Source organism: Falco naumanni, chromosome 8, assembly GCF_017639655.2.
Source record: "Falco naumanni isolate bFalNau1 chromosome 8, bFalNau1.pat, whole genome shotgun sequence".
Lineage (NCBI taxonomy): Eukaryota > Metazoa > Chordata > Aves > Falconiformes > Falconidae > Falco > Falco naumanni.
In genome coordinates this window covers 2,465,195-2,489,529 of record NC_054061.1, presented here as the reverse complement: position 1 = coordinate 2,489,529, position 24,335 = coordinate 2,465,195, and the positions used below count along the sequence as shown (strand labels likewise).

General features: G+C 45.1%; 1 protein-coding gene across 6 annotated transcripts in view; it reads right to left on the bottom strand.

Annotated features, from left to right (window-relative positions):
* Positions 1-14,133, bottom strand: part of RAPGEF6 (Rap guanine nucleotide exchange factor 6) — a 133,121-nt gene extending 118,988 nt beyond the window's left edge. For 2 of the 6 annotated variants that reach the window (XM_040602882.1, XM_040602887.1), the window contains exon 1: positions 13,924-14,132. In XM_040602882.1, the coding sequence (XP_040458816.1) occupies positions 13,924-13,992 (69 nt within the window). In that variant the 5' untranslated portion in view covers positions 13,993-14,132. Of the gene's footprint in view, positions 1-13,923 lie in introns of all 6 variants that reach the window. The other 4 variants (XM_040602884.1, XM_040602883.1, XM_040602886.1 and 1 more) reach the window with 3 other exon arrangements.
* Between the last annotated feature and the right edge of the window lie 10,202 nt (positions 14,134-24,335).

The following is a 24,335-nucleotide window of genomic DNA, read 5'->3' as shown; positions in this document are numbered from 1 at the left end:
GTTTATTACATATGCATTCACAATTCTGAGCGCTACAGAATTATTTCAAATAAAAATACAAACTTTTGACTACAGCTCAGGAAAAATCAAAGCAACATTACTGTTTGCAATACTAAATGCTGAACTCCACAACCTCCAAATTCGCTGGATTTGAGAGACCTAAATTAAGTGCAAAGAAAATTCTCAGCTTTTCTTAAAAAATACGGTTATATTCGACTCTGGCTGGTTATGCAGCATCTGTTAACTATAGGTCTGCTATACTCCATAATCCCCTTCTTTAGCTAACGTGTACAGGGAGGGAGGAGGGAACAAACCAAAACACAGTTCCTCCATCGAGCTGTGAGCTCCACCCAGAAGTGCAACCCAAGGCACAGGAGTCAGGCTGACATGGCAGCTTGCACGTCTGTGCTAGCCTAAGAGATCTTCCCTAATAATCACACCGGGTGGATCATGCCCCTTAATTCCTGGACTAGTACTGCCTACCAGTTGGGAAGAACCAGCACATTTTGAAGACTCTGCCAAGCATCTTGTCAGTCACGTATAACAGCACCTATGGAAGAGTTTGCTGAAGGAAGCCTTGCCACCCAACGCAAATGGAAGCAACAAATGTATTTGACACAAGGTCAATAATCTAACACAGGACTGCCAGTTTGCTTCCTACTTCAAATGGGAAACAGGAACAGAAACTCCTTCTGCAACAGTTGGAAAGACCACTTCTACTTAGCCAAACCAACACAGCCTACTGTAGGCTGGACATAGAACCCTGAGAATGCAGGGGAAAGTCAGTCAGATTTAAGTAAAATCTCCTCCCTAGATAACCTGCAATATCTGGGGGCCACTGGCAAGCACAACACTTTGTTACAAGATCATAAAAAGCCACCCAGAATCAGCATAAGATGCTCCCATCACTTTTTAATGCTAAATACACAATACAGTTTACAAAGGCAGACCTCACTCTCCAGCTCTTTCAAATGCAAATTGTCAATGAACAACACTACATCAGTTCTGGAACTATGTCTTTGTAGGAATTCATATTTGGCCAAAAGGTCAAACTGCATGTGCCTGCAGCACAACACACCACCACACAACAAAAATTCTTTCCCTCCAAACCAAAAGGACCAATGTTTGAGGCTCATTATTAATCAGTCTTTGCAGGACAGACTGCTTAAATGCCAATGCCTTAAATCAGGCACAAAAAGATTACAAAGAGAGATTCCCTCATGGCATTTATTTTTGTTCTATTCGGCAAGAATTTGCTAGGTTCTCTCAACGTGCTAAAAGATAAGCAATAAATTAGCAGAGCTAAGGAACCTACAGAAACCAGATGCATAACGCTAAATAATTTGTGCGTGCTTCCCTGAACTACGGGTATTTCCAAAATACTGTATTGAAATCATCAAAAGAGGAAGAAGGGTGTATCACAGTTCCATCAAACAAAGGAAAACCCTCTATATTTGAAGCCTGAGGTCACTGGAACAAGAAGACCTCCTAGTTTTAGAAATAGCTTGTCTGGCAATACTAGCATGAGCAAAACTAAAACAGTTTCCTGGCAGCAGCAGGCCTCTTACAAGAGAGGACATCCGAGCTCTGGGCATCCTTTATACAACTGTTCTCCGGTACGCTTCTCAATGAAAACTAATTTTGGCATGTGCTTGCTGGGTTCCTCCCCACTCCCCCAAACTGGATGTTTATCCAGAATGCACGGTCCTCTGGAGCATGCGGCTTCTTTGCCATTGACAAGTCCACCACCAGCCACCTTTTAATGCTAAGAGGCTCATTTCCACCTAAAGGTCGCCAGCTCCTTACACTCTTGTGATGGGAGCATAAGCACAGCTGCATACAAGGGTTATCAGACAGCGCTACGGCACGGGGCCGCCACCAGCAGCACGTCACCGACGCCTGGAACAGCGGTACGGCTGGGGCGCTGGCACAACCGCTTCGAGATACTGGGCTTCCCTCCCGCGCTCCTCAGAAGCGGGGCCTGCACCAAGTGGGCAATACCTGGGCTCTTCTGGCCCGGCTTCCCCCCACGGCATACATACAAGTTTGTTAACACGAACTACTATTTCCTTACTATTTAGTTGCACTATAAACAGATACCCAGCTCTCCCTGCACAAAGCGACACAAGAATCTGTTTTGTCAAAATAAACATTACAGAAAAACTCCTCTGTAAAGTTTACACAAAATAAGTTTCGGTATACTACTCGAAGAGATTTTCTTAATCTCTTAATTTTTTTGTGTGACCTTTGTTCAGTACAGTATTTGGGGACTGTTAATACTGTTTCTATGAGGAATTTAACACCTACACGTCTCAACTGCTTGCCCTCCACCCTTATGCAGTTTTGGATAACAAAAGCAGAAATGTATTTTTTCTTCCATTTGGCAACTTTTCTGAATGCCAAGTGTACTTGCAGTTCTCTCCCACCTCCTTCCACACCCTTTTCTCGCCCTTCTTCAGTATTCTAGTATCCCCAAGGAGTTTCTAGTGAAAGGTCAGTAACAAGGCACTGGGCTTGCCTTTTAGCTCAGATTAACAGTTTTGTAAAACACACCCTTACTACCTAAGGAGTACTTGAAATTCACTGTTTAAATTCAGATAATACAACAGAAAACACTGTTTTAGAAGAGCATTACATTACATATTTAAATTTTAATTCACGGGTGAAAACTTTTAGTTAAATTACCACTCTGCAGATGAAACCAAGTGCATGACCCCACCGCATGGGGAAAGGTATATACTAAAGGAAATAAGTGCCAATAAAGAATTCCAGGACTCCATCATAATTTCTGGTTTCACTCTCAGAGCTGTCACAGCTGCCATTAAAATGAAAAACCAGTTTTTCAGGAACAGTAATTGGAAGCAAGGATAGGAAAAGTAATCTTAGAGCAACAGAACTCACACGCTCCCCGGAAGATCACTGGGAAACAGCCACCCCGATTAACTTCATTTGCTCCTTTAACAAGGTTTAGGGTTTGTATGAAGGAGAAGTCTTACACCCTTCTGAAAAGAACCAAACCCAGCTTGATACTAGAAAGTTACAGGTACTAGATTACCCCGTTACCAGCTTGACCTTAGCAGACTGGAGTCCAAACAAGACGACGCTGCAGTCGCTATCTGCTTGCTGACGACTACTGCAGCACGCTCGCCAACACGCAAGACACCCCCCAGCTGTTCCGTAGCGTTAGCAGCCTTCCGTGACAGCAACGGTCAGAAAACGGGAGTCATTTTTCAACCTCCAACTGGCTAAATTTACCGCCACCCTATTAGCATAGGTTAGAGAACCAGGCCTCAAAATATTCGATCAATAATAACGTATGACCTAGTCTGCAAAATCACATCTGTTGAGACCTAAATCCCACATTTACTGTGAAGAATAGAGATGACAGCAGCTCGCTTCGTGATATTCTTTAGTTACTGTTACTTTGGCCAGCAGTTTTAAAGAGAGAGTTCTGTAAACACTATCTGTGTGAGCTTCCAGCACGCTCTGACAACCACACACTGAAAACGGCGAGTTTGTTTCACAATAACCTCCCAGATGCAAAAGCCTTGTTGACATCCATATTGTCAGGCCAGAAAACCCAAGAATGACTGACTGCTTCTTGGAACAAAATAAAATAAATAAGAACAGGCAGGACAGGCACTCCTTTCAGGACACCCCGCTAGCCCCCTGTAAGCTTGCTGCTACAGAGAGAAGGGCTGCACGCCAGGGCATCTGAGGGCAGATAAAAAAAGCCCACAAAGCAGAGGCCACCAGCATAATCAGCCCAAGAGAGCAGGTCCCCCACCAACCACCAAACCCCCCTGCCGAGGCGAGCCATGGTGTGGGAGCTCTCCCTGAGGGCTGCTGTCGCGACAGACCGACAGCACGAGGCGGCGAGAGCTTTTTGCACGCCATGTCTCACAGGCAGCAGCATCAGCCACAGAACCCTTCTCCAAACACACCCGGGCCCCTGCCAGAGATCAGGCTGCAACACCTAACCTCCAGGTTGTACTTTCTGAACCAAGGTGAAGGAAAGAGGAGTGAAAGGTGAGAGACCTGGAGAAGACTTTGTGCTGTGAGAATAATTTCAAAGGAAGACTAGGAGCTTTATGTATGCTGGAGATGTTTGATTAAAGATTCCTACCTACACTCACACCAGCTTCTTAAATTCTTTTAACCAACAACCAGCCAGCACTGAATCAACAAGCACAATGTTGTCTAAATCAGAGCTAGAGTATCTCTCCGTATCAGGGCTATAACGGAATGAGAAGCTTGCAAACAAAATAAAATGCCACAAAAACATCAGACCACACCTGGTAACAGGGATTTCTGACAAAGTTGTTCCTCCACACACCAGACTCTGGACTCCTTCAAGGATGACACAAAATATTCAAGAGCATTTATTTTAGATGAAGGACAGCTCTTCCAGAGGGAAGGGGAGTGAAGACACGATCACCTGCCATCACCAGCCGGAGGAAGCTCTGGCCCCAGATCCAGGAGCAGAGTCCCCACAAAAGCACCCTCTAAACCAGCAAGATCCGCAGCAAAACTAGCAACACAATCACCTTTTTTCCTCCCATACAAGATTCACACGTGTAAGAGCATCTTAGAACATAAAATAAATTTTTTAAGGTTTTAAAGGAAATTATATGTATCTTCCATAAAAGGTACCTAAAGGTCATGTACATAAGGCGCGCAGTAGACACCCATACATACGCACACACAGAACGGTCACAGAAAGTAAGCAACACTGGCACACAAATAACAAAGCCAAAATGTTTTGTTACCGCTTTTGTTGTGGCCCTGCTTCCTTCAAATGAATCCCAACAAGCAGGAGCAAGTAAAATTAGGTAATAGCCTCCGACTTTTTTGTGTAGCTACACAAAAGAGAGATACCGTATGTTCATTACATTTAATTAGCATGTTCAGATTCAATAATTCCACGAAGTTTTAGACACAAGAAGTACGCAAAGCCACAAGACCAGGCAGCACACAGCTGTGCTCATCAGTTGCATCAGCATTCCTCAAGCTCCCCAAGGCTCAGGTCTAGCTGAGACAGACCTGCCAGTCGAGCTGCACACTCTCTTCTTCAGGTGGGCTGGACCTGCACTTTGAGACAGGAGCGCTACACGTTTCAAAAGGCTAAGACCATCCTTGAAGATATCCAGTCACTTGTACCCCATAACAGAACCACACTCCTACTCACCACTTCATTTTAACAAATCAGAATGGGAAATTACATCCAGCAGACAAACAAGGGTGGTGGAACGGCTTTTCACCTTGTCATGTGTAACTTCGTGACTCACCGAGCAGAAACCCTGAACTTGCTGCCAACAATGCCAACATGCATGAGCCATTGTCCACAGTTATTCGCACACTGTAATTTGATCTTCTCTTTAATACATCCACGGTCTGTATAGCAGACTTTACACTAAATGAAGGAATCTGCATTAGTCATCACCCAACAGCAGTTGGGAATTGAAAATGAAGCATCGAACTTGGCCGGTTCTGGCTGGCTACCAAGCTGTGTGAAGCAGGTAGGAGGAAAGGGGTAGGGCGGCTAACTTAGAATAAACCTTCCAATACACAAAACCAAAAAGCATCACTTGTCACAGAAGCAACATCTGGACCCTTCTGCTCTTACAAGCCTGAAGAGGTAAGGTCCTCCACAGAACAGTATCAGCACAGGTAGAGGTTAAAGTCTGCCACGATTCGTGCCAGCGGGTACCGAGATGTTTGGGTTAAAGAAGGAAGTCCCAGTGGCCACAGCAAACTAAACCCCAGGCTCTGTCCACACCAGGGAAGGCAGCAGCAAAGCAGCCCCCATGACTCTTCACACACCTGTATTAAAAGGGAGATGCTTTAGAAACCAGTGTGACCGTAACCAGTTTTTAACACATCCCACCGAGCCAACCACTGGGACATTCCCAGGAGTGATGCCGACTGCTTTGCACCGTACCCACGTAAGCACCAGCTACTTACTTACCCCATGAAAAAGCCTTGATTGGACCTCAGCTGCCAGGCAGATCAGCAACCATAAAGCCACAGCTATAGGTGGAAGACCTGTTGTGATCCCAGGTTATTAATACTAGGTTAAGCGACAAACAACAAGCACTCAATATAATTTAATTTTTCTGAGTTTTTATTACAAGTTTACTTTCTTTGGCATTTCACACAAACTGAGAGGTGACGAAAATGCTTTTGTGGCAGGTTTTTCGTGTGGGTTTGGCTTTGACTTTTTCTAAGCTTTGGTTTCTAATTATATTTGAAAGAGCGTTAATCAGGAGAATTCCAACACCTACTTCAGGGCACCTTGAGTATGACAAGGTTTCCTTCTTTCCACCAGTTTCTTTTACTCCTTTCACTCCTGCCCTTGTTTTCCTTTCCAGGACCGCCTTTGACATCCCTTCCCACAATACAGGTTAATACAGACAGAGACTAAAAAAAAAAAAACCAACTCACTCACCCAGCAGCATTCATGCTGTTTTCTCTGCTTGTTTAATATTAAATTTCCTGAACAAGGAAACTTTGTTAGACAGACTCTAAACTTAAGAAAAAACTATTTGTCAATGACACTTCAATAAAGCCAGTATATGTACTTGAAGCTAGAACAGTGTCCTGAAACCTGATTTATTTGCTTGGAACCATGAATATATTTGAATGAAGTCCACAGGCCGTAACTGTTAAGAAAGCTGGAAAAAAAATATTTATTCCTGTGAAGCACTAGCAAAGTTTCCTTGCAGGTATTCCAGACAGACAACAGCTGCAGAACCAGAAGCCCTCCTCTGTGAACATGGTACCTTGTCTAAGGCTCAACATAAAGTTATTTGTGTCTCAGAGACATAAATAATCAAAAGCCTAATACTAGCAACACATTGTCTTGCTGCTGAAAGCACAACAAAAAAGCTCAAAAAAACTGGTCAAAAACAAACAAAAAACCTTCCTAAGACAGACACTGAAGCCCTTATAGCTGAATATTTACATATATTAACGTTTGGTTAAAAACTGGTAAATGTTCCAATATTGTATTTTGGTTCATTTGAAACAACAGATGGATTTTATTTTTTAAGTGCAACTAATTTAGAGCTGATTTCAGCTTCAGAAAGTGTGTTGTACTTAAGGTTCCAACTAGCGATAATCTGAATTATTTGGGTACTGAAACATATGCCAGGTTGTTGAATACTTCTGGCCAAGAAACAGGCAAACCAACTGTACATCGCAGGCGTGGAGCTGTGGCCACACGGCAATGAAAACAACCGTAGTAAAATAACCAAATATCACTGATTTTAACTAAGACTTGGCACATTCTAGGTTGCCCCTACAACTGGCCACAGATTAATAATGCAAAAAGGAGGTTAGTTTTAACTACCCAGAAGAGAAATCTAACCTTGCCCAGTCATGATGAGGGGGACACCACATTTTAGCTGTGCTGGTTTCCCAGAGATGTTTATACGACTGACTGACTACCAGCAAACATGCATTGACTGGTATCTGTTTGCATTTTTGGAATAAAAGATTGAGACGTGTCAATCAAAAAACATCATTCTTTATCATCTTGGAAAACAAGGTGCAAACACAAAGTTTATGAAAATTAATTACCAAGAAGTAAAATGAGGTAGCACCTGAGTTTGCATGCTTGGCTTTTTTTATTACAGGAAAACCACTGGTCTAATTGAGATGGAGACTTACCAGACTACACTGTATTAAGATATAATAATATATCTTAATTATTAAAAATAATACGAGACAACTACCAACCCAAAGCATTCTTACAAGACAAAATAGAGAAAAATGTAAGCACTAAAAATTTCCTAACTCATCAAGCTGGCAGCTGAAGAGACGCAGCTCTCCCAAAGCTCTGAGGCTTGTCAGACAATCCTCCAGGATTGTCAACGCTGTATTTATCATGAGCTTAAATACATTAATTTGATGAGCAGCTTGGGGGGGGGGGGGGGGGGGGGGGGGGAATGAAGTGTTTTTGGTTTACCTTCAACTGAAAGCTATGTGGCAGGGAAGCACAGAAGGAAAAAGAGAAGGTTTATTACCGTTTCATTAAAAGTAAAAATTTCAGGACCTGCTTCATTAACAAGGAAACTTATGTTCTGCTTGTGAATATGACAATCTTGAGAGCTGTCAGCCACCAATATGATATCCATGCCACTCCTCAGGTACCACTGTTCTGAACTTTAATTTTACTAGATGGCTATAAAAAGAAAAGAGGTTTTACAACACATTTTATTTAAAGAGACTAATCCAGTATTTTCTAGTCTTTGAAAGATGCCAACAGCACATGGTGTCGACGAAGCCGCGTGCAGGACCGGAGTGCATGCACCCCCAACTCCCTCTAAAGCTGCAGTCACTCAACGTTTTTACTAATAAAATAGAGGATTGTTTGCTTTGAATTTTTCAATCATACAGAACGAAAACACGACTGCAATTGTCACCTTCACAAGACTGCTTATAATGTATTCGTAATTACATTACAAGGTTTTATGTTCTTGTAACTGTAAATAATAATTGTTGTCATATGAGTACAGAAAGGCAATCTGCATAAGGTACAGAACAACCCAGCCAGGAATTTATTAGTAGTAAACTGCAGGCATGTCAGTACGTGTTTGCAATGACTCTGGTTATCACCAGGGATAACCAATACATCGACTTTAAAGGTCTTTTCCAACTTCCAAGCACAGTCACATGCAAAGATGGAACCAAGTTTCTGCAAGGAAAGGGAAGAAAGTTACCCTGCACCAGTCAGTTCACCTTTGATGAGACAGTTTGGGGGGGCCCTCTGGCAGACACCAAAGCAGAGAGCTAAGAACAAGCCCGAGTATTTAACACCAGGTACTGCTGTTTGTCCTCAGAGTCTGAGCTCCAGAACTGCTACTCACGAGACAAAGTCTTAGAAAGCATCAGCTATGAAAGAATAGATGACAAAAAAAAAAAAAAATGGAAACGGAAATGTAAGACAGAGGTTAGGTAGTAGAAAATTATGACAGGAGTCAGGTTTCCATCACTTCTCTTTCCCTGTTTAGGAGGCCCACATACTAACAGTAAGGAATTTTTAGTAAATACACCCCAGCATCTGCAACTTCATTTAATACAAATTTCTTTTCAGCTTTAAGGTAAATGCAAGCATAAGGATTTTTGTAGTGATTCCACAATCCCGATTACATTACATGGCTATCCAAAACCAACCCCGTTGTTAGATTAAACACTCCTAAAAGCTCACTGCAAACTACAGAAACAATGGATTTTAACAAAGGTTAATCCCCTGTTTCACCTACTGAGTTTACAGAAAATAATTAAAAGGATGAAAAAACCCACTTCAAAATACCAGTTATTTCTGGAAACAAGAAGCAGATGTTCTCCTCTGTTTGGCTCAGCTGTGCTACAGTACAAGAGTGCCTTTGTTATGCTGTCAGCAATAATTTATTTTATTTATTACAGCCATTTTATAATGCCCATCAATGTACTACTTGTGCATGATTTAGATTCATGCAGATCTATTTCTCTATATATAAGATATTGAGAAGCATCACATACACGCTCCAAACAGCAGACACTGTTATGACACAATTGTGCAAACTGGGTTTTTTCCTCTTTCCACTGTATTAATAAAAAGGGAACAGGAAGAGAAGGAGGAGTTAGTATTGCCAAATGAGGCTGAATTAACATTAATTGAGAATTACTGAAACAAGACAAAGTTAGGAAAATACAAGAGCTTGAAGTATAAAAATAAACTCCAACTCTTTAAGTCCAACGCAATCAAAGCTTTCTGAACCACTGAAAGGAAATACTATCTAGAATAAAGTCATGAAGAACTAAAAGGAGACTATGTGGGAAAGAAGACCCATTAAAAATGGAAAAGAGCATGCTCACAGGAGAATTAAAAAAAGGAAAAAGGAAAAAAAGGAACATAATCATTTGATACTTTGCCTGATCAGTCACTGAGACCTTATCTGTAGGTTGGCATTAAACCACTCCCCAAAGGACTAACATCACTGCCTTTGTATGGAATGATAAGGAATTCCGGGCCTCAAAAAATTAAACCTTTAATGACAGCATGCACACGTAGTGGCATAAACATTAGTCTTCCCCTCCTACTGCTTTGAACAAATGATTTCCTTCTATTAAAATATTCCCAAATCACTAATGTCCCCAACCTGTGACACAAGAAACAGGCACCCTGATGTGCACCACAAAGCTAGAACACCGCACGGAGGAATGCGAATCCCGCGTTCCCAACCTGTTAGAACCAGAGGATCTGTGTGTGTAAATACTCGCACATTTAACACCACACAGACATCAGCACAACCCTGGAAGAAAAATCCAGATAGTAAAATATTTAACAAGTGTATGAAATCCTATAGTTCAAATATAAAGTATTACACTCTTTGCTTTTTTTAAAAAAGTGATTGTGTCCAATTACTACAGAGGTTTCCTCTATGTGACAAGACAGTGCGCGCTGAAGAGATGAATTTTTTAGGATAATGTGTCATCAAAAAGAACATCTGAGAAAACCCTTGCAAATCCTGCACTTTCAGACTGAACCGGAGAGACAGGCAGATTCCCATACAGCGTCAGCACACAGTCATAGTCAACCTATGTAACCAACTAGTCATAAGTTTTACTCAAGCAGGACGTAAGTTTTACTCCTGGAGTGGCAATCTGTCCACAAGCAGACAAGAAAGGTAAGCTTGCATCACATACCTGTCTATTTTTATGATGCACCAGGGCAGAGGGAAGAAAGAAAAGAAAAAAAAATTCAAATATTTCCCAGGCTTTGGTAGTACTAAAGAAAGTTTCTAAATGGAGTAACAGAATAAACAGAACAATATTACGTGAAAACGTACACATCATTAGAAGTTAGCTACAATCTCTAGGAGTTCATCAAAATAATTCCCTCCACCAAATAAATTAAAGATTATAGCACATGAAGTATCTGAGCAACAACAACCAAAAAAAAAATCAAGTGTGTACATGTCTAATATGCATAACTTTATACACTCAACAATTAGCAAACATTGGAATGTTACCACAACACTGAAAACTTGCCCTAACAGAGATTTTTCCAAACAAAAATATTTGTACCATCAAGATTTAAAATTTTCACTTGAGCAAGCTATCAAGATAGTTCTATAATTTACATATTTTAGGGAATTATTTTAATATCTCCGTTCTTAGTTCCTTAGATCTTACAAAGTAAAACGAAAAAGTCCTAAAAATCAGAATCACACGGATAATTGTAGCACCCATAAGCAAAATCTGACGTATGGATTATTTATCTGTATTTTTCCAGTGACGGCTGTACAGATGATAGTTATGAAGCACCAGACCACACTGCTAATCAGCGCAGCCCCAACCCTGTAATTTGTAGTACCCAGGTAAACTGCTCGTATAAACTGCAGATCAGAGAGGGGGGCAGCAAGGGACTGAAAGGGAGCGAAATTCATGTGGTCAAGCAGCTTCGGCTTATCTTAAAATCAGAGTTTGGGGAATTTCAGGGGTTTTCCTGTATAAAAATGCAGTCCAAGGGCATGAGCAGCCCCATGCAGCTCATTTGGTGTGGGAGGAGCTGATGACACCTTTCCAGGAGAGTAGGAGGGCAGAAATGAATCCACACTTTTTGTCTGTGCACAAACTGGATCCTTCAAGACAGGAGTCACCAGCTCGTACACCCTGCACAGGGACACCTGAAACGGGTCCGACCCCGACGGCTGCGCTAAGCAGAGGTCAGGGAAGCCGAAACAAGCCTTGCAGCCTACAGCAGACAGGAGAAAGTTGACAAAGCAGGACACTTGGTGCGATAAACAAACGAAAAAATAATTTACACTGCAATTGTTTCCTCTGGTTCCCTTACCACCCTATATCCATCTGTCATCATATCTCAGAGCATATGCTTGGGAAATTCAGCAGAGCGCAGCCATGGCAGGGAGAATCAATTTTTTTGCTTTGTGTCTGAAAAGGTAGTACAGATCCCAGCGAGGGGACCCCTCACACACCATGCTGTTGAAACAGGGAAGTGCTTTGCTTGAAATCAGGTCAGTTTCTAAATGTACATAAACAAAAGCACCCAAAGAAAACAAAAGTGATTTGGCTGTAATTATCCACTCAGCAACAGGCAACAAGAACAGAGGACCCAATCCTGCCAAGTTTTAAGTACATGTTTAACTTTAATCACAAGTAGTCTCACTGTGCAGTGTCCCTAAACGCTTGCCAAAAAAAGGACCAGATTAACAAGGGAATTAAGATGGCCTTTTAAAATCATTTTAGGGATGCTATTAGTTAGACTGGCAAAGGTTAGATGTGTTCTTTTCCACAGTTGAGATACCTTGGCAAATTCAAACCTGCACACAACCCCACTGTCAGTCTCAATGGGAATCTAAATAGATCTACACCTGCCCCCACAAGCATGGTCCACTGCAGCTGGACACAACAATATCTGACAGTTTAGCATTACAAGGTTAAGCAAAATATCTATTTTAAGGCAATTTTGGCCAAAATAATGCGACAATCCTAAAGAATTCCATGACAACTGCTGGGGGGGGAAACTGGGGATGGCTTAATTAAAAAAAAAAAAAAAACCAAACACAAACTAAAACTAAAAAGCCCTACATAGCCATGAGATATCAGTTTAGCACGCAGCAGCAGCGGGCAGATGTTTCGGGCCAGGCCACATTACCTGTTCCCCAAAGTCAAACCCGTGACAAGCCAGCGTGGTATGCTAGCTCCTGAATGACACTGCTGTGATGAACCCAGTTGCCCAACACTGCAAACCACACTGGAAAGGAATTTTGCTAACCGAAGACTACAGCTGAACGGAAGGAAAGAAAGGTCTGAAGCAAGAGGGGAGTGATAAAAATAAGAAATAGAGACTGCTTCATCATTAATTTAGCGAGCAGAAACACAAGGAGGAATGTATCCGGTATCCCAAGGCAAAGTAAACATTGGACCTGAAAACACTGGGCATTTTACGCACTTGCAAGAGTGCTTTGGAGGGGAACTGGGGTCTCTATCCTGCTAGGACATACTCCGGAGCAGCCTCTGCCTCAGATCTCCCCGAGTACTCTTTAGATAATTCACTTAAAAGGAAGACCAGGCAGGACATGCTGCTCTTCATGAAGTATCAAGGGAGAACAGATGTTTCCCGGTCTCAAAAGGGACAGACTCAAAAGAGTGTATCATTTCATACCACTAATTCTTGAGCATGTTTTGGAAAAAAAAAAATCACTGTAAGGGAAACAAATAAAACAAAGCTAGGGTAACTATGCAGACAAACTCCAATCGGCCTTTCAGCGAAACATAAATACTATCAAACATATTTCATTATTAAATGAACGCTCTGTGGCATTACCATTCCCAAAAATACATGGCTGATTACAGACTAGCTTGTGGGGAAGGGACCGAGAAGGCAGTTAATTGAAAATGTGTTTTATTGTAACTAACCAGCCTCGCACATTTCTACACTCCCACTCACTGGGGAAACATCTCTTTATGAAGTCTGTGAAGCATAATTAAGTTTGGTTTTGTTTAAATCTGCATCACTGCACAGGTAAGTAAAGCCCTTCAGCTCGCTAACTTTTCCCAGAAGTTTTGCATCACTGAAATATGCCTGATTTTACTTTTCAGTGATCTACCTCTGCTTCTTCCTACAGCTTGCCCCAAGTAGTTCGTAAGGCGCGGTATGCCCCGCCGGGCGCGGTACTGGAAGTTTGAAACGCTGTCGGTCCCGAGAGGTCCGGCTTCGGAAAGCGGAAATAAGCAGAAATAAGCAAATAACCAAACTCGAGGCAGAAGTTTGCGGCGCCGGCTCGGCCGCGTGCAGGGCGCAGGCACGGCGCACCCCGCAGGGAGCCTGCGGGACACGGACCGGCGCAAAGCAAAAATAACGAAAAATGTAAGTCAGGAGAGCCGGCGGGGAAGGCGCTGCAGCCCCCTTACCTCCGGGGTCCTCTCTGATGGTTTCTTTCGCAAAGCCTGTTTGATCTTGGGGTCCACAGGAGCGCTCATTCTACTCTCTGCTCCTCCGGGTCCGCAGGTCCTCGGGAACAGCAGGCGGGGGCGATGCCTCCAGGCGCGCCGGGAGCGCGGACAAACACCGGGCGGTGAGCCGAGCCGAGCCCAGCCCAGCCGATCCTGCCGCCCGGCCCCGCCGCCACGGGGGCCCCTCTCGCCGCTGCCCCGTGGCGGGGCGGGGACGCGCCCCGAAACTTTCCCCGCGCCGGGGGCCCGGCCGAGGCCGCGCCGCTTCACGGGCTGCGGCGGGCCCGGGCGGGGAGGGAAAGGCCGAGGCGGGAGAGCGCGGGGGAGCCGGGGCCGGCGGAGAGGGCAGGCCCCGGGGCGGGCGCGGTGCCCGCTGCCGGGCTGGCTGCTCACCAGGCGGGCGGCTCCTCCGCGGCGCTCGGGGCGCCTCCGGCTGCCGGCTCAGCAGCGGGACGCGGGGCGGGTGGCGCCGGCTCCCGCCGCCGCGTTCCCCCGGCGGCCGGCGCCGCTCCCCATCGCGCGGGCCCAGGCGGCAGCGCGGCCCCGCCGGCAGGAGACGAGTCCGCGCGGGCTGCGGGAAGTTACCGGCCGGAGCGGGACTCTGCGCCCGCCCGCCCGCTCCCCGTGCGCTCGGCCCCCTACGCCGAGCGGCTCCGCCCGCCGCGACCGCACAAAGCGACGCGGGCGGGCGACGAGTTTTGCGACGCGCGCGAAAGGCTCCTTCGGCTCGGCGCGCGCCCGAAACTCGGCCCGCTCCTCCCCTCAGGCCGCCTGCAGCCACCGTCGCCGGCCCGACCCCCTGCCCCGCTCACCCAGCGCACATCACCCCCCGAGCAGAAAAGTGCGAGCGCGGGCACTTTAACCCAGAGAATCAGCAAGAGGGGCGGGGCGGGGCTGAGGGGCGGGGCTGTGGAACTCCGCCCCCGTTTGCCGTGGGGTGGGGAGGGGGCGGGGCGAAGGAGCAGCGCGGAGGGAAGGCTCGCGAGGGTTGGGGCGGTGCGCGCATGCGCGCTGGGGCGGCGCGGGGCCGCGGCCTGGCGGGCGGTGGGGGCCGGGCCGTGGGGTCCCGGGCCCGGCGGCCCAGGCAGCGGGATGCCTCGGGTGGCGGCAGCGCGGCCCGGCAGGGTGCTACGCGCCCTCTTCCCCCTGACAGGCTGCCGTTCTAGGGCACCTGCCGAGCGTCTCGTAAAAACACCTTCTGCCGCGCCTTTACACCCGGGCGTAACTGATTTTCTGCATTAATTGCATTTTGACGTCAAATGGGATTTACTTCTTCCATTAAGAGTTTCCACAGGCAGCAAGAACTTCCTCGCCATGACACCAGCTGCCAGGACATCCTTCACCATTACCCCAGGGCCGCGCGGGCGTTCCCGCCTGTTCCTCACAGTTACAGTTCACAGAATATTTTTACCTTCTCAACCCTTGAGCTTCTAAAAGTCCCAGACTTCAGACCCGGGGCTGTGGGGTGCAGCGTCCCCAGGCGTGTGACCCCATCCCCGCTTTGCCCACCAGGCCTTGCGGTGCCCGGCATGCCCGGCCTACCGAAGCTGGACCTCGGCCTGCAATAAAACAGTTGCACGGAGTCTTGCGGGGTTTTACAAAGTGGACCTGGCCTAGTTCCCGACTCCTCCCCAGACGTGTGTTTCCAGTGTCCGTGGCCCCTCGGGGACACCAGGAAGCAGCCCTCTATCAAACATGCCCCTGAAGACTTCCTTCCTTACACCAAGTTCCATTTTATAAATTCATGAGATCAAAGCTAGGCAGCTACACAACTTGTGTTTGTCCTTTCCTTCCTAGTAAACAAGAGTGGTTTTGTTTCTTCCCTTTCTCCAGCTATTCCTTCCCATTCTCTTTACCGCTTGCCCTTTATGGCACAATTGTCTTTGTAGTACTGAAGGACTCTATTGGCCCTTCCAATTGTTTTATAATATTTCTATTAAGTTGTTTTATAATATTTCTAGTGTTTCTTTCAAAGAAAAATCTGAGGAAATTTGACATTTCCTCAACTGCAGAATTCTTGGGGCTGAGCCTAGCCCGGATCTTAAAAGCAACTGTTCCTAACAGAATAAAGTCATTACACTACAACTGCTAGAGACACAATATAATATGCTCTCAAAAACAACAATCAGGTAACGACACAGTTTCAGTCCCATAAAATCTATTGAGACTAATATTTTTTGTTTGTTTGTTTGTTTACTTCATTTTGAACTGCTGTGGTAAAATGAATGTTTCCAAATACCATGTCTATTATTGTTCCAAAGGTCAGAAGTTTGTACTGTTATTTGGCAGAACATGTTATCCTTTTTCAACTTGAGTACATAAAATATTATTTCCAGTAGTGTGGGAATCTTCTGAGATTCCCTGCCAGGAACTCAAATTGAAAAGCTGGAGATAAAAAGTTCTCCTGAGTAACTGAGGAGAAGCAAGTAGAAAAGAACTGAAGCATGAATCCTTTATTAAGAGATTCTTTTTTTCTTATTTTTTCCTTCAAGTTCTTTTCTTTCTTTTTTTTAACCAACGATGTAATAGCAAATCAAGAAATTTTTCTTTATCAGCTCAGTTTATAGTTAAAGATCATATAAAAGACTAGTCAGTACTCCCCAAGTGCAGGTGGCTGGGGAAAAAAGAACTTGATGGCAGACTAGAATAAAAAGCATAACTGAAATCTATGCATGCCAGATCTCAAGGATCTGTAATGATTTACACCCTGATCTCAGTTTTTAGGAGGTAACTCATTCTACCACCTATTCTAGCTGTTCAGCATTCCTGCAATCAAAATAACGCAGAAGTGGGCATTCAACATGAAAATAAAATCAGTAACCTAAGTATTCCTTTTTCTTTTGCACACAGATTGTCATATTCATTGTACATCAGCCAACAGACATGGATCGAGCAGTAAGGTAGACAGAGGTACTCGACAGGAGCCAAGGCTGCCATTCCAATTTAATTGCTTGGCTCAACTGACCCGTGAAACAAGACTTTCCTCACTCCAAAAATACCTGAATTTGGGTAGGTAATGGCTCTAATAGCTGCAATTATTCCAGGGGCTATTTTAGTTGTCAGGTTTATTTTCCCAAATATCTGGAGAACAATGGAAACGAGTGTCATGATCCTAACTGCTTACTGGTGTTACAGCCTATGTCTCCACATGCTAAAGCCTATGTAGTTAAACACAATTAAGAAGCTTTCACAAGTGAGTAATTTCAGGGCTGGGATTAAAGGAGGTGGCCAAGCAGGATGCCTATTGTCTGTGCAGAGGGGAAAATTTGCTTCCCTTTTATCTGGATTGTGTCACTCTGCCCGAATAAAGCATTAGTTATCACATAGGTTTTTATTTATTGGAAAAGAACAGTATCTGTAGTCTTGCATATAAGAATTGAAGGTGTCTTGCTATTTATACAGATGAGTTGCAGTCTCAGGAGATTAAATGTTTCTGCTTCAAACATCTATGAATTTGAGAAGATCAGCTAAAATGCGAAGTACATCTCCTCCTGGTATGTTCCCTCAATTGTTCTGGTTCACTGGCACTCCCAAAGATGTCTTTCCATCTCATGCCTTTCACGACCATGTGCACATCCCAGATTCTTCAGGGTAAAACTCAACTTCCTCACCTCTCCCAGTGGGAAAGATACATGATCATCAGACACTGAAATATTTTTTACTTGTATTTTGATGTATTCTATATATTTCTCATTCCCTTGAGTTTTATTACAGCCTGGCAATTTCCTTCTTCTCATCCTCCAATACAGCTATTGGGCTATTGGTTTTGATTTCTTAGCTTTGGAAAAAATTCCCCTTCAGAGATTTATTTAAATCATTGGCAATGACTACTAGTAAGTATGTGCTTAACATACCGCAAGGAGGACATACAAACTAATTCTCTGCCTGAATAGAGGAAAATAAAATGTTCTGGGATCCCCCATTGGGAAGAATCTCTTCAGATTGTTTTACCATATATGCTTATTCTGATGATTAACTTCCCAAATATAACACATTCAGTAAAAGTGCATGAAAGTGGGGAGGCAAAGGGATAGTTAATGATTTTGTGCAAGTGCACCTTTTGCAGGAAAGTTACATTTTTGCAGATGGCCCAACACTGAACAGGTACCCAGATGAGAACATTGATGTCCTGTCTAAAGCAGCATTTTGCAACCTAGAATTTCAATTTCTGAAATTATGTCCCAGAAAATATGAAATACCAAATTATTTCTGCAAAATCAATAGAAAGAATGAAATGGTCATTTTGTATTGTACCACTAATTTTACTCCAGCTAAGGCAAAGTCCCCCACTGTGGATATTCCTAAAGCTTCAATGCAAAAGATAATGGTAAAATGTCAAAATGAAGCATGAGAACTGTGAGATCTTTGTGTTTCTGCTATATTACAATTTTTTTAAGACTAAATACTCATCTTTGTTCTCTTTAACTCAAGACTAGCATGGCTTTCCTTCCATGTACAGACTTTTCCTGAAGGGTAAAACTAGAAAGCCATGTACACCTAAGCAATGACAGAGCTCATCACGACAGTAAACCCCTTATTTTTCAGCCTTAATCAGGAAGACTGAAACAAATGAAGCCTGACGACTTCTAAATGCAGGGATACAATGCTTTACCTTCGGTGGCAATTTCCCTTGCTTTTCACGTTCCCTGTCACACATCTTTGAGGGTCTCTAATGTGCTGAGTGCTGGTGTGAATGTACTGTGAATACAGTGAGCCTTAAGATTGAAAGGTTTTAAGATTGATATTAACATGCAAAGAGAGGGGGATGACAAGCCCCAGCTGCTCCGTGGAGCAAACTGAGCCATAGCTGTGGCTGGGGAGATTAACAATTTCCTACATCTTAGCTCCCAGCTGAAAGGGGATGTCTCTCGACTGAGGGCACTTTATGGGATGTCCTTTGGAAAGGCTTTGTGGAGGACAGGTGATAATTCGGAGATAGCAAATATTTCATGGTTGAGATGCATCGTGGGGTTAGGAACATCACACAGTGGCTGTCATGTCAGGTAACTCCCTGCCAGTCGTGCACCAGATCACTTCTGGAGTCCTAGTTCCCAAATTAGGAGCAAACAGTTAATTAGGTTATTGGCTATTCATTTACTAAAGTTTCTATGAAAACAAAGACATGCGTTGATACAGAGTCCAAAAGTTGCCAGTGAGGACAGTGAAAGCTATTTATGTTGAAACAGCACTGGCTGTCTCATGACACTTTCACGCATGTTCTTGTCTACCTCATCTCCCGTCCATGTCCAAATGCGAAGAGACACATATCAAGAGGGGCATTCCTCTCCCGTGCCAGCTGCTGAGTGACTCAAAAAGTGCAGTGAAGTGAGGAATGGCTGGCTGCCCATCCTGCGCCTGCCGCCGCCCTGCTGCAGAATTACCAAGCTCTGTGAATGTGAGTGAGCGGGAGCAGGAGTGAAAGGACTCCTGCCAAGTCACCAGAGCATCCAATCTGCCCCAGGCATGGTATAGTGTACAACGTTATCAAAAGTGTCTGATAAAACTGAATAAGAACTGACAAAACCATTCAAAATTGTTATAAAATACCATCTAAAATAAAACCAGCTGTTCGCTCAAAGGCAGAAGTTCTTGCCCCAAACGCAATGAAACAGCTCTGTACGAAACAGGCTCTTCTATCAAATGGTTTGTCTGCCTTCTGCTGTTTTATTTTTACTATGCACAACCTACAGATACTTGATTCCAGCCCCAGCACTTCGTTGGCAAAAGCTAAAAGAGCATATGGACCTGTCTAGATATTGGAGGTATCCAGCAACAGTATACAGATGTCCAAGCTCTAGCCTGAAAAAATTAAAGATGGGGGCGGGGGGGGGGCGGGGCGGGAACCGGCCCTGACAGGAGGCAATCTGGAGCCTAGTGACTACTCCATTTGCATTTTCTTTGTTGTTATAATCAGGTTAAGACTTTAGCTGAAAGATTTTCTTCATTTGTAGCAGGAAATCTCATGCCAAAAACCATTAGGAAGAGAAGGGTGGGTAAAAGAATGGGCTGGGCACAGATAAGATGAAGACTTTTGAAAAATAACAAAAGCAAAACAAAAAGAAAGAACACTCTTGCCATGGGAAACTCCCCACCAGTAATCTGGCAACAGTAACCAGTTCAACATATCTTATTGCAAACATTTAATGTCTCTTTCATTAATTTCGGGGGTCAGCTTCAAGTTGTACAACTGGAAGTTGCAAGACGATTTCACAAACAGTGGGGATTTTGTGACTGTGACCTGTTGTAACCCAGAGAGAACATGCAATGGTATTTGTATTTTTCTACTGAGTAGCTGTTTTCAGAGGCAAAAAGCCAAAGGCTTGCATAACTCCATATTACCGTTCTGTGTATCTGTGACATTTCTAAGTGGACAACATTTTCAGCTAGTAAAAGAACAGGGCATGCCTACGGAGAGGAGCCAGTTTAAATACGATGAAGACTAGAGTAAATAGGAGTTCAGTCCTCCCCCTTTTTTAAGTAAATGGAGTAATTCTGCGAGCATGTGGAAAAATAATAAACAACCTTTCTGCTGCCAAATAACAGGCCAACAGTCTAGACTTTTAACTGGCAATCAACTAGATTAAGAAATTGTGGATAAACATCTGACATGCTATTTCTCTGCTTTATGCAATCGAATATATGCTACTTATTTGTGAATCCTACGAGAACCATTACAGCATTTGGATCCAGATCAAGGCAGGGGAAGACTTGCAGTTCTTACCATTTTCTTGCTGCTGGTGTCACCAGCAGGATACTTTGCAACCGTGAGCATTGCTGTCATCCCTGAGACCAGTGCAACAATTCAGCCAGCATCACATCAGCTTTCCACTGTATGTTTGTATCTTGTATGTTTGTAGGAAGATACGTGTCTGTGTGCTTCTGTTTCTGTGTGTGTGTATAAACTGTAATTTGATTACAAAGAAATGTTGCACACTTGAGGAGACTCGGTTCAGGCCCAGGAGCCAGGAATGCTTGGTGAACTCATTGCAAAGTTATGTGGGCCAAAACTCCTTGTATCATCCCTCTGGATTTAGTCGCATATTGATGCTGTCGGTCTCATTTTTCTGATGAAGAGGGTATAAACAGCTCCCACTGACATTAGTGCGTTAGCAAGCACTCAGCTCCTCTGTGCTGTTAAACTGGGTCCCCTTGCATTGAAGCGCTCGGTGTCAGAGGCAGTTGCTTTTATCATCTGCCTTCACACAATGACATACAACCTTATTATTCCTTATGATCTGTTCTCCAGCTTTTAATGACCTTACAGAGCTAATGAGATGTTTCATTCCCCCACCCAAGCACAACCATATGGATGAGATGGTGGGAGCTCGCTGAAACCATTAAGTCTCAGGCATGCAGAATATCCAGAAAGTTCCTGTTTTCAGCGTGTCAGTTTTAGTCTTCAAATGCAGAAGCGTATGGCATGCTCACATGATGTCAGCAGCATAACAGAACAAACTGTCTCCTGAAGACAAAATCCTGCCTATTTTTAACTTTAAAAAGAGCTGCAGATGACTCTTCTTCCACTTGGTGTGGTTTTCCTCCCTTCCTCCCCTCCTTCCAGAGGCCCTGGCCTTGGTAACATCCCACAGCAATTCTGTATCATGGTAGAAGTGATGGCAGGGGATATCGGTCCCAGAGCCCGGGGTGGCCTCTTCTCACAGCCCGGAAGCTCTCCTGCAGTGGACAGCTGAGGTGCTTGTGCTGAGAGACCACCAGACTCTTTTCCCTTCATACATCAAAAAGCCAAGACATCCAGGAACGCCAGCTGTCCTTCCTCGGCTGCAGTGGAGGGACACGGACCCAAAAGGAACGGCCTCGCCAGGCGCAGCGTGGGAGCTGAAGGTACAGCACCTGCAAGAGCCAGCGTGCAGGGTCAGACAGCTCCTGGAAAACCTGCTCACTTCTCCTTTCGGCACACAAAATGAGGAGGAACCCTCACTGCAAAGCCTGCCATCCCACCCCAGGGTCCGCAGCATCTCCTGGCAGGGATGCCGGGGCAGGGGAGTTACATGTGCGGGGAGAGGGAAGCGTTACTCCATCCTGTGCTTTTCAAATGGATGATTGAACTGGTTGGATTTTTAAATGCTAAAAGTACAACCGCTCACAGTCTTCCTTGAATGAAAGGAAGCATTGTGTATGAAACACAGGAAGAATTTCCTTTACTGTAACTCGTAGGGAGCAGAGGAAATAAAAGCAGAACAGCAGCTAGATGGAGGTCAGATGATCGTGTGATTCATACGGTGATGCAAGTTATCAAGTGCGCAGCTCAGTGCACCGCCCAATAAAACCAGATGCCACCTAAGTACACAAATATCACTTACCTCCAGTCACTTACCCCACATGGAAGTAGTGTCACTCAGAGCAGAATGGCCTGCTTTTTTTTTTTTTTCCCAGTTTCCTACTATGAATTTAAAAATCAGGGAAAGATCTATCAAGTAGGACAGTGATGATATTGAGGCAGAAGCCGGTTTTTTAGAGTTTTAGACCTTACATTCCACCTAGGTGAAGGTTGAGATGCAAACGTTCCCCAGTCGAAATACTGAAGAGGCTGCGGTTGGGTTATCGGCAGAAATGTATTTTCAATTTCCATTAGAAATGGGAACACAACAAAATTCATGCAGAAACCAGGGCTGTAGGAAGCACACTGACTTCCAGAAACACCCCGACACCAAGAACAATCTTTTCAAGGAAATACTCTTTTTAATAACTGCATATGAAATGACTGCACGACTTGAACCAACTTTGATTTTTCTGGAAAGCTGAATGGGGCTCGCTGTATTTTGACATGTCGCAGACAAGCTGTCCCCCGAGTGCCCCAGCTGCCCTCCATGCCATTGGGAACACCCTCAGTGCCGTACCGGCATGCTAAAAGCCATGGATGGTACCAGCAGATATCTCAGCATCTGAATTCTTCAAACTGCTTTAGTGACTAATATTTTTCTCCGCGCTTGGGCTAGTGGGCAGATTCTTTCCATGCAGGTCTGCATTGCATTTGAATGTTGGGTTTCATCACTGTCTTTGTCCAAAGCAAAATTGCCTGTGCTGTGCAAGTGTTTTCTTTTATGTAAATAATTGCGTAGTAGTTGCTATTTTATGAACTACTGGTTGGCTCTGTCTGCAGGAGGGTGTTACAAATGCACTGCACTTTTCCAAGAAGGTACCAAGAGAAATGGAAACAATCTGTGGCCTTGCAGTTAAGGAGACCTTGAGGGAGCAGGAGCCACTCCAGAGTTTTTTCCAGTTGTGGTCGAAAAGAAGGATATGCTCACAAATGGTGAAGAATCTGCAACCAAAAATGGCAGTAAGAGTATGTCCTGGCTTTTTTACAGTAAAAAACTAAGAGCACAGAGCTCAGCAGGACCCTGTGTCCGGGGTGGGAATTACCCGTAGTGGCAAAGGCATCTCCTGGGGTCTGGCCGGTAGCCGGCACTGACAGACTGTGCATGGAGACGGGAGCCAGAGGCCCCACAAGGGTGACAGTGCAGGGACTGTCGCACTGCCTACCAGTGACGGTGGTCAGAGTCACAGAGTCACTGAGGTTGGGAAAGACCTTTGAGATCAGTCCAGCTGTTAACCCAGCACTGCCAAGCCCACCGCTAACCCACGGCCCCAAGCACCGCACCGACGTGGTTTTTAAACACCCCCAGGGACGGTGACCCCACCACTCCCCGGGCAGCCGGGTCCAGCACTGACAACCCTTTCCGTGAAGAAATTCTTCCTGCTCCCCCATCTGAACCTCCCCTGGCGCCACTTGAGGCCGTTTCCTCTTGTCCTGTCGCTGGTTACCTGGGAGAAGAGACCGACCCCCCTGCCCAACCCCCCTGTCAGGTGGCCGTAGGGAGCCACCAGGCCCCCCTGAGCCGCCCCCTCCCCAGGCCGAGCTCCCCCAGCCGCCCCCCATCAGACCGGAGCCCCAGCCCCTTCCCCAGCCCCCTGCCCATCCCTGGACACGCTCCAGCCCCCCAGCGTCCCCCCTGCAGTGAGGGGCCCAAACCCGAACCCAGGGTTCATGGTGCAGCCCCCCCAGTGCCCAGCACAGGGGACGGTCACTGCCCTGGGCCGGCTGGCCACACCGTTTCAGGTACCAGCCAGGATGCTGTTGGCCTCCTCCGCCACCCCGGGGGCCCATGCCCAGCCGGCCGTCAGCCAGCCCCCCAGGGCCAGCAGATGAAACTGTAGGTAACATCGTGGGCAAGGAGGGGGTGACAGTTCTGTTGGGAAAGTATTTTCCTTGCTGAGGTAGCAGGACCGCCACGTGCTCCAGTGATGATGCTCAGCTGCCTCTTCAGTTGACCGTCTGAACAGGAAATAGTTGAATCACAAATTAATTAGAAATGCTTAATGAGCCCTCATGCTTTGACTGTGATGAA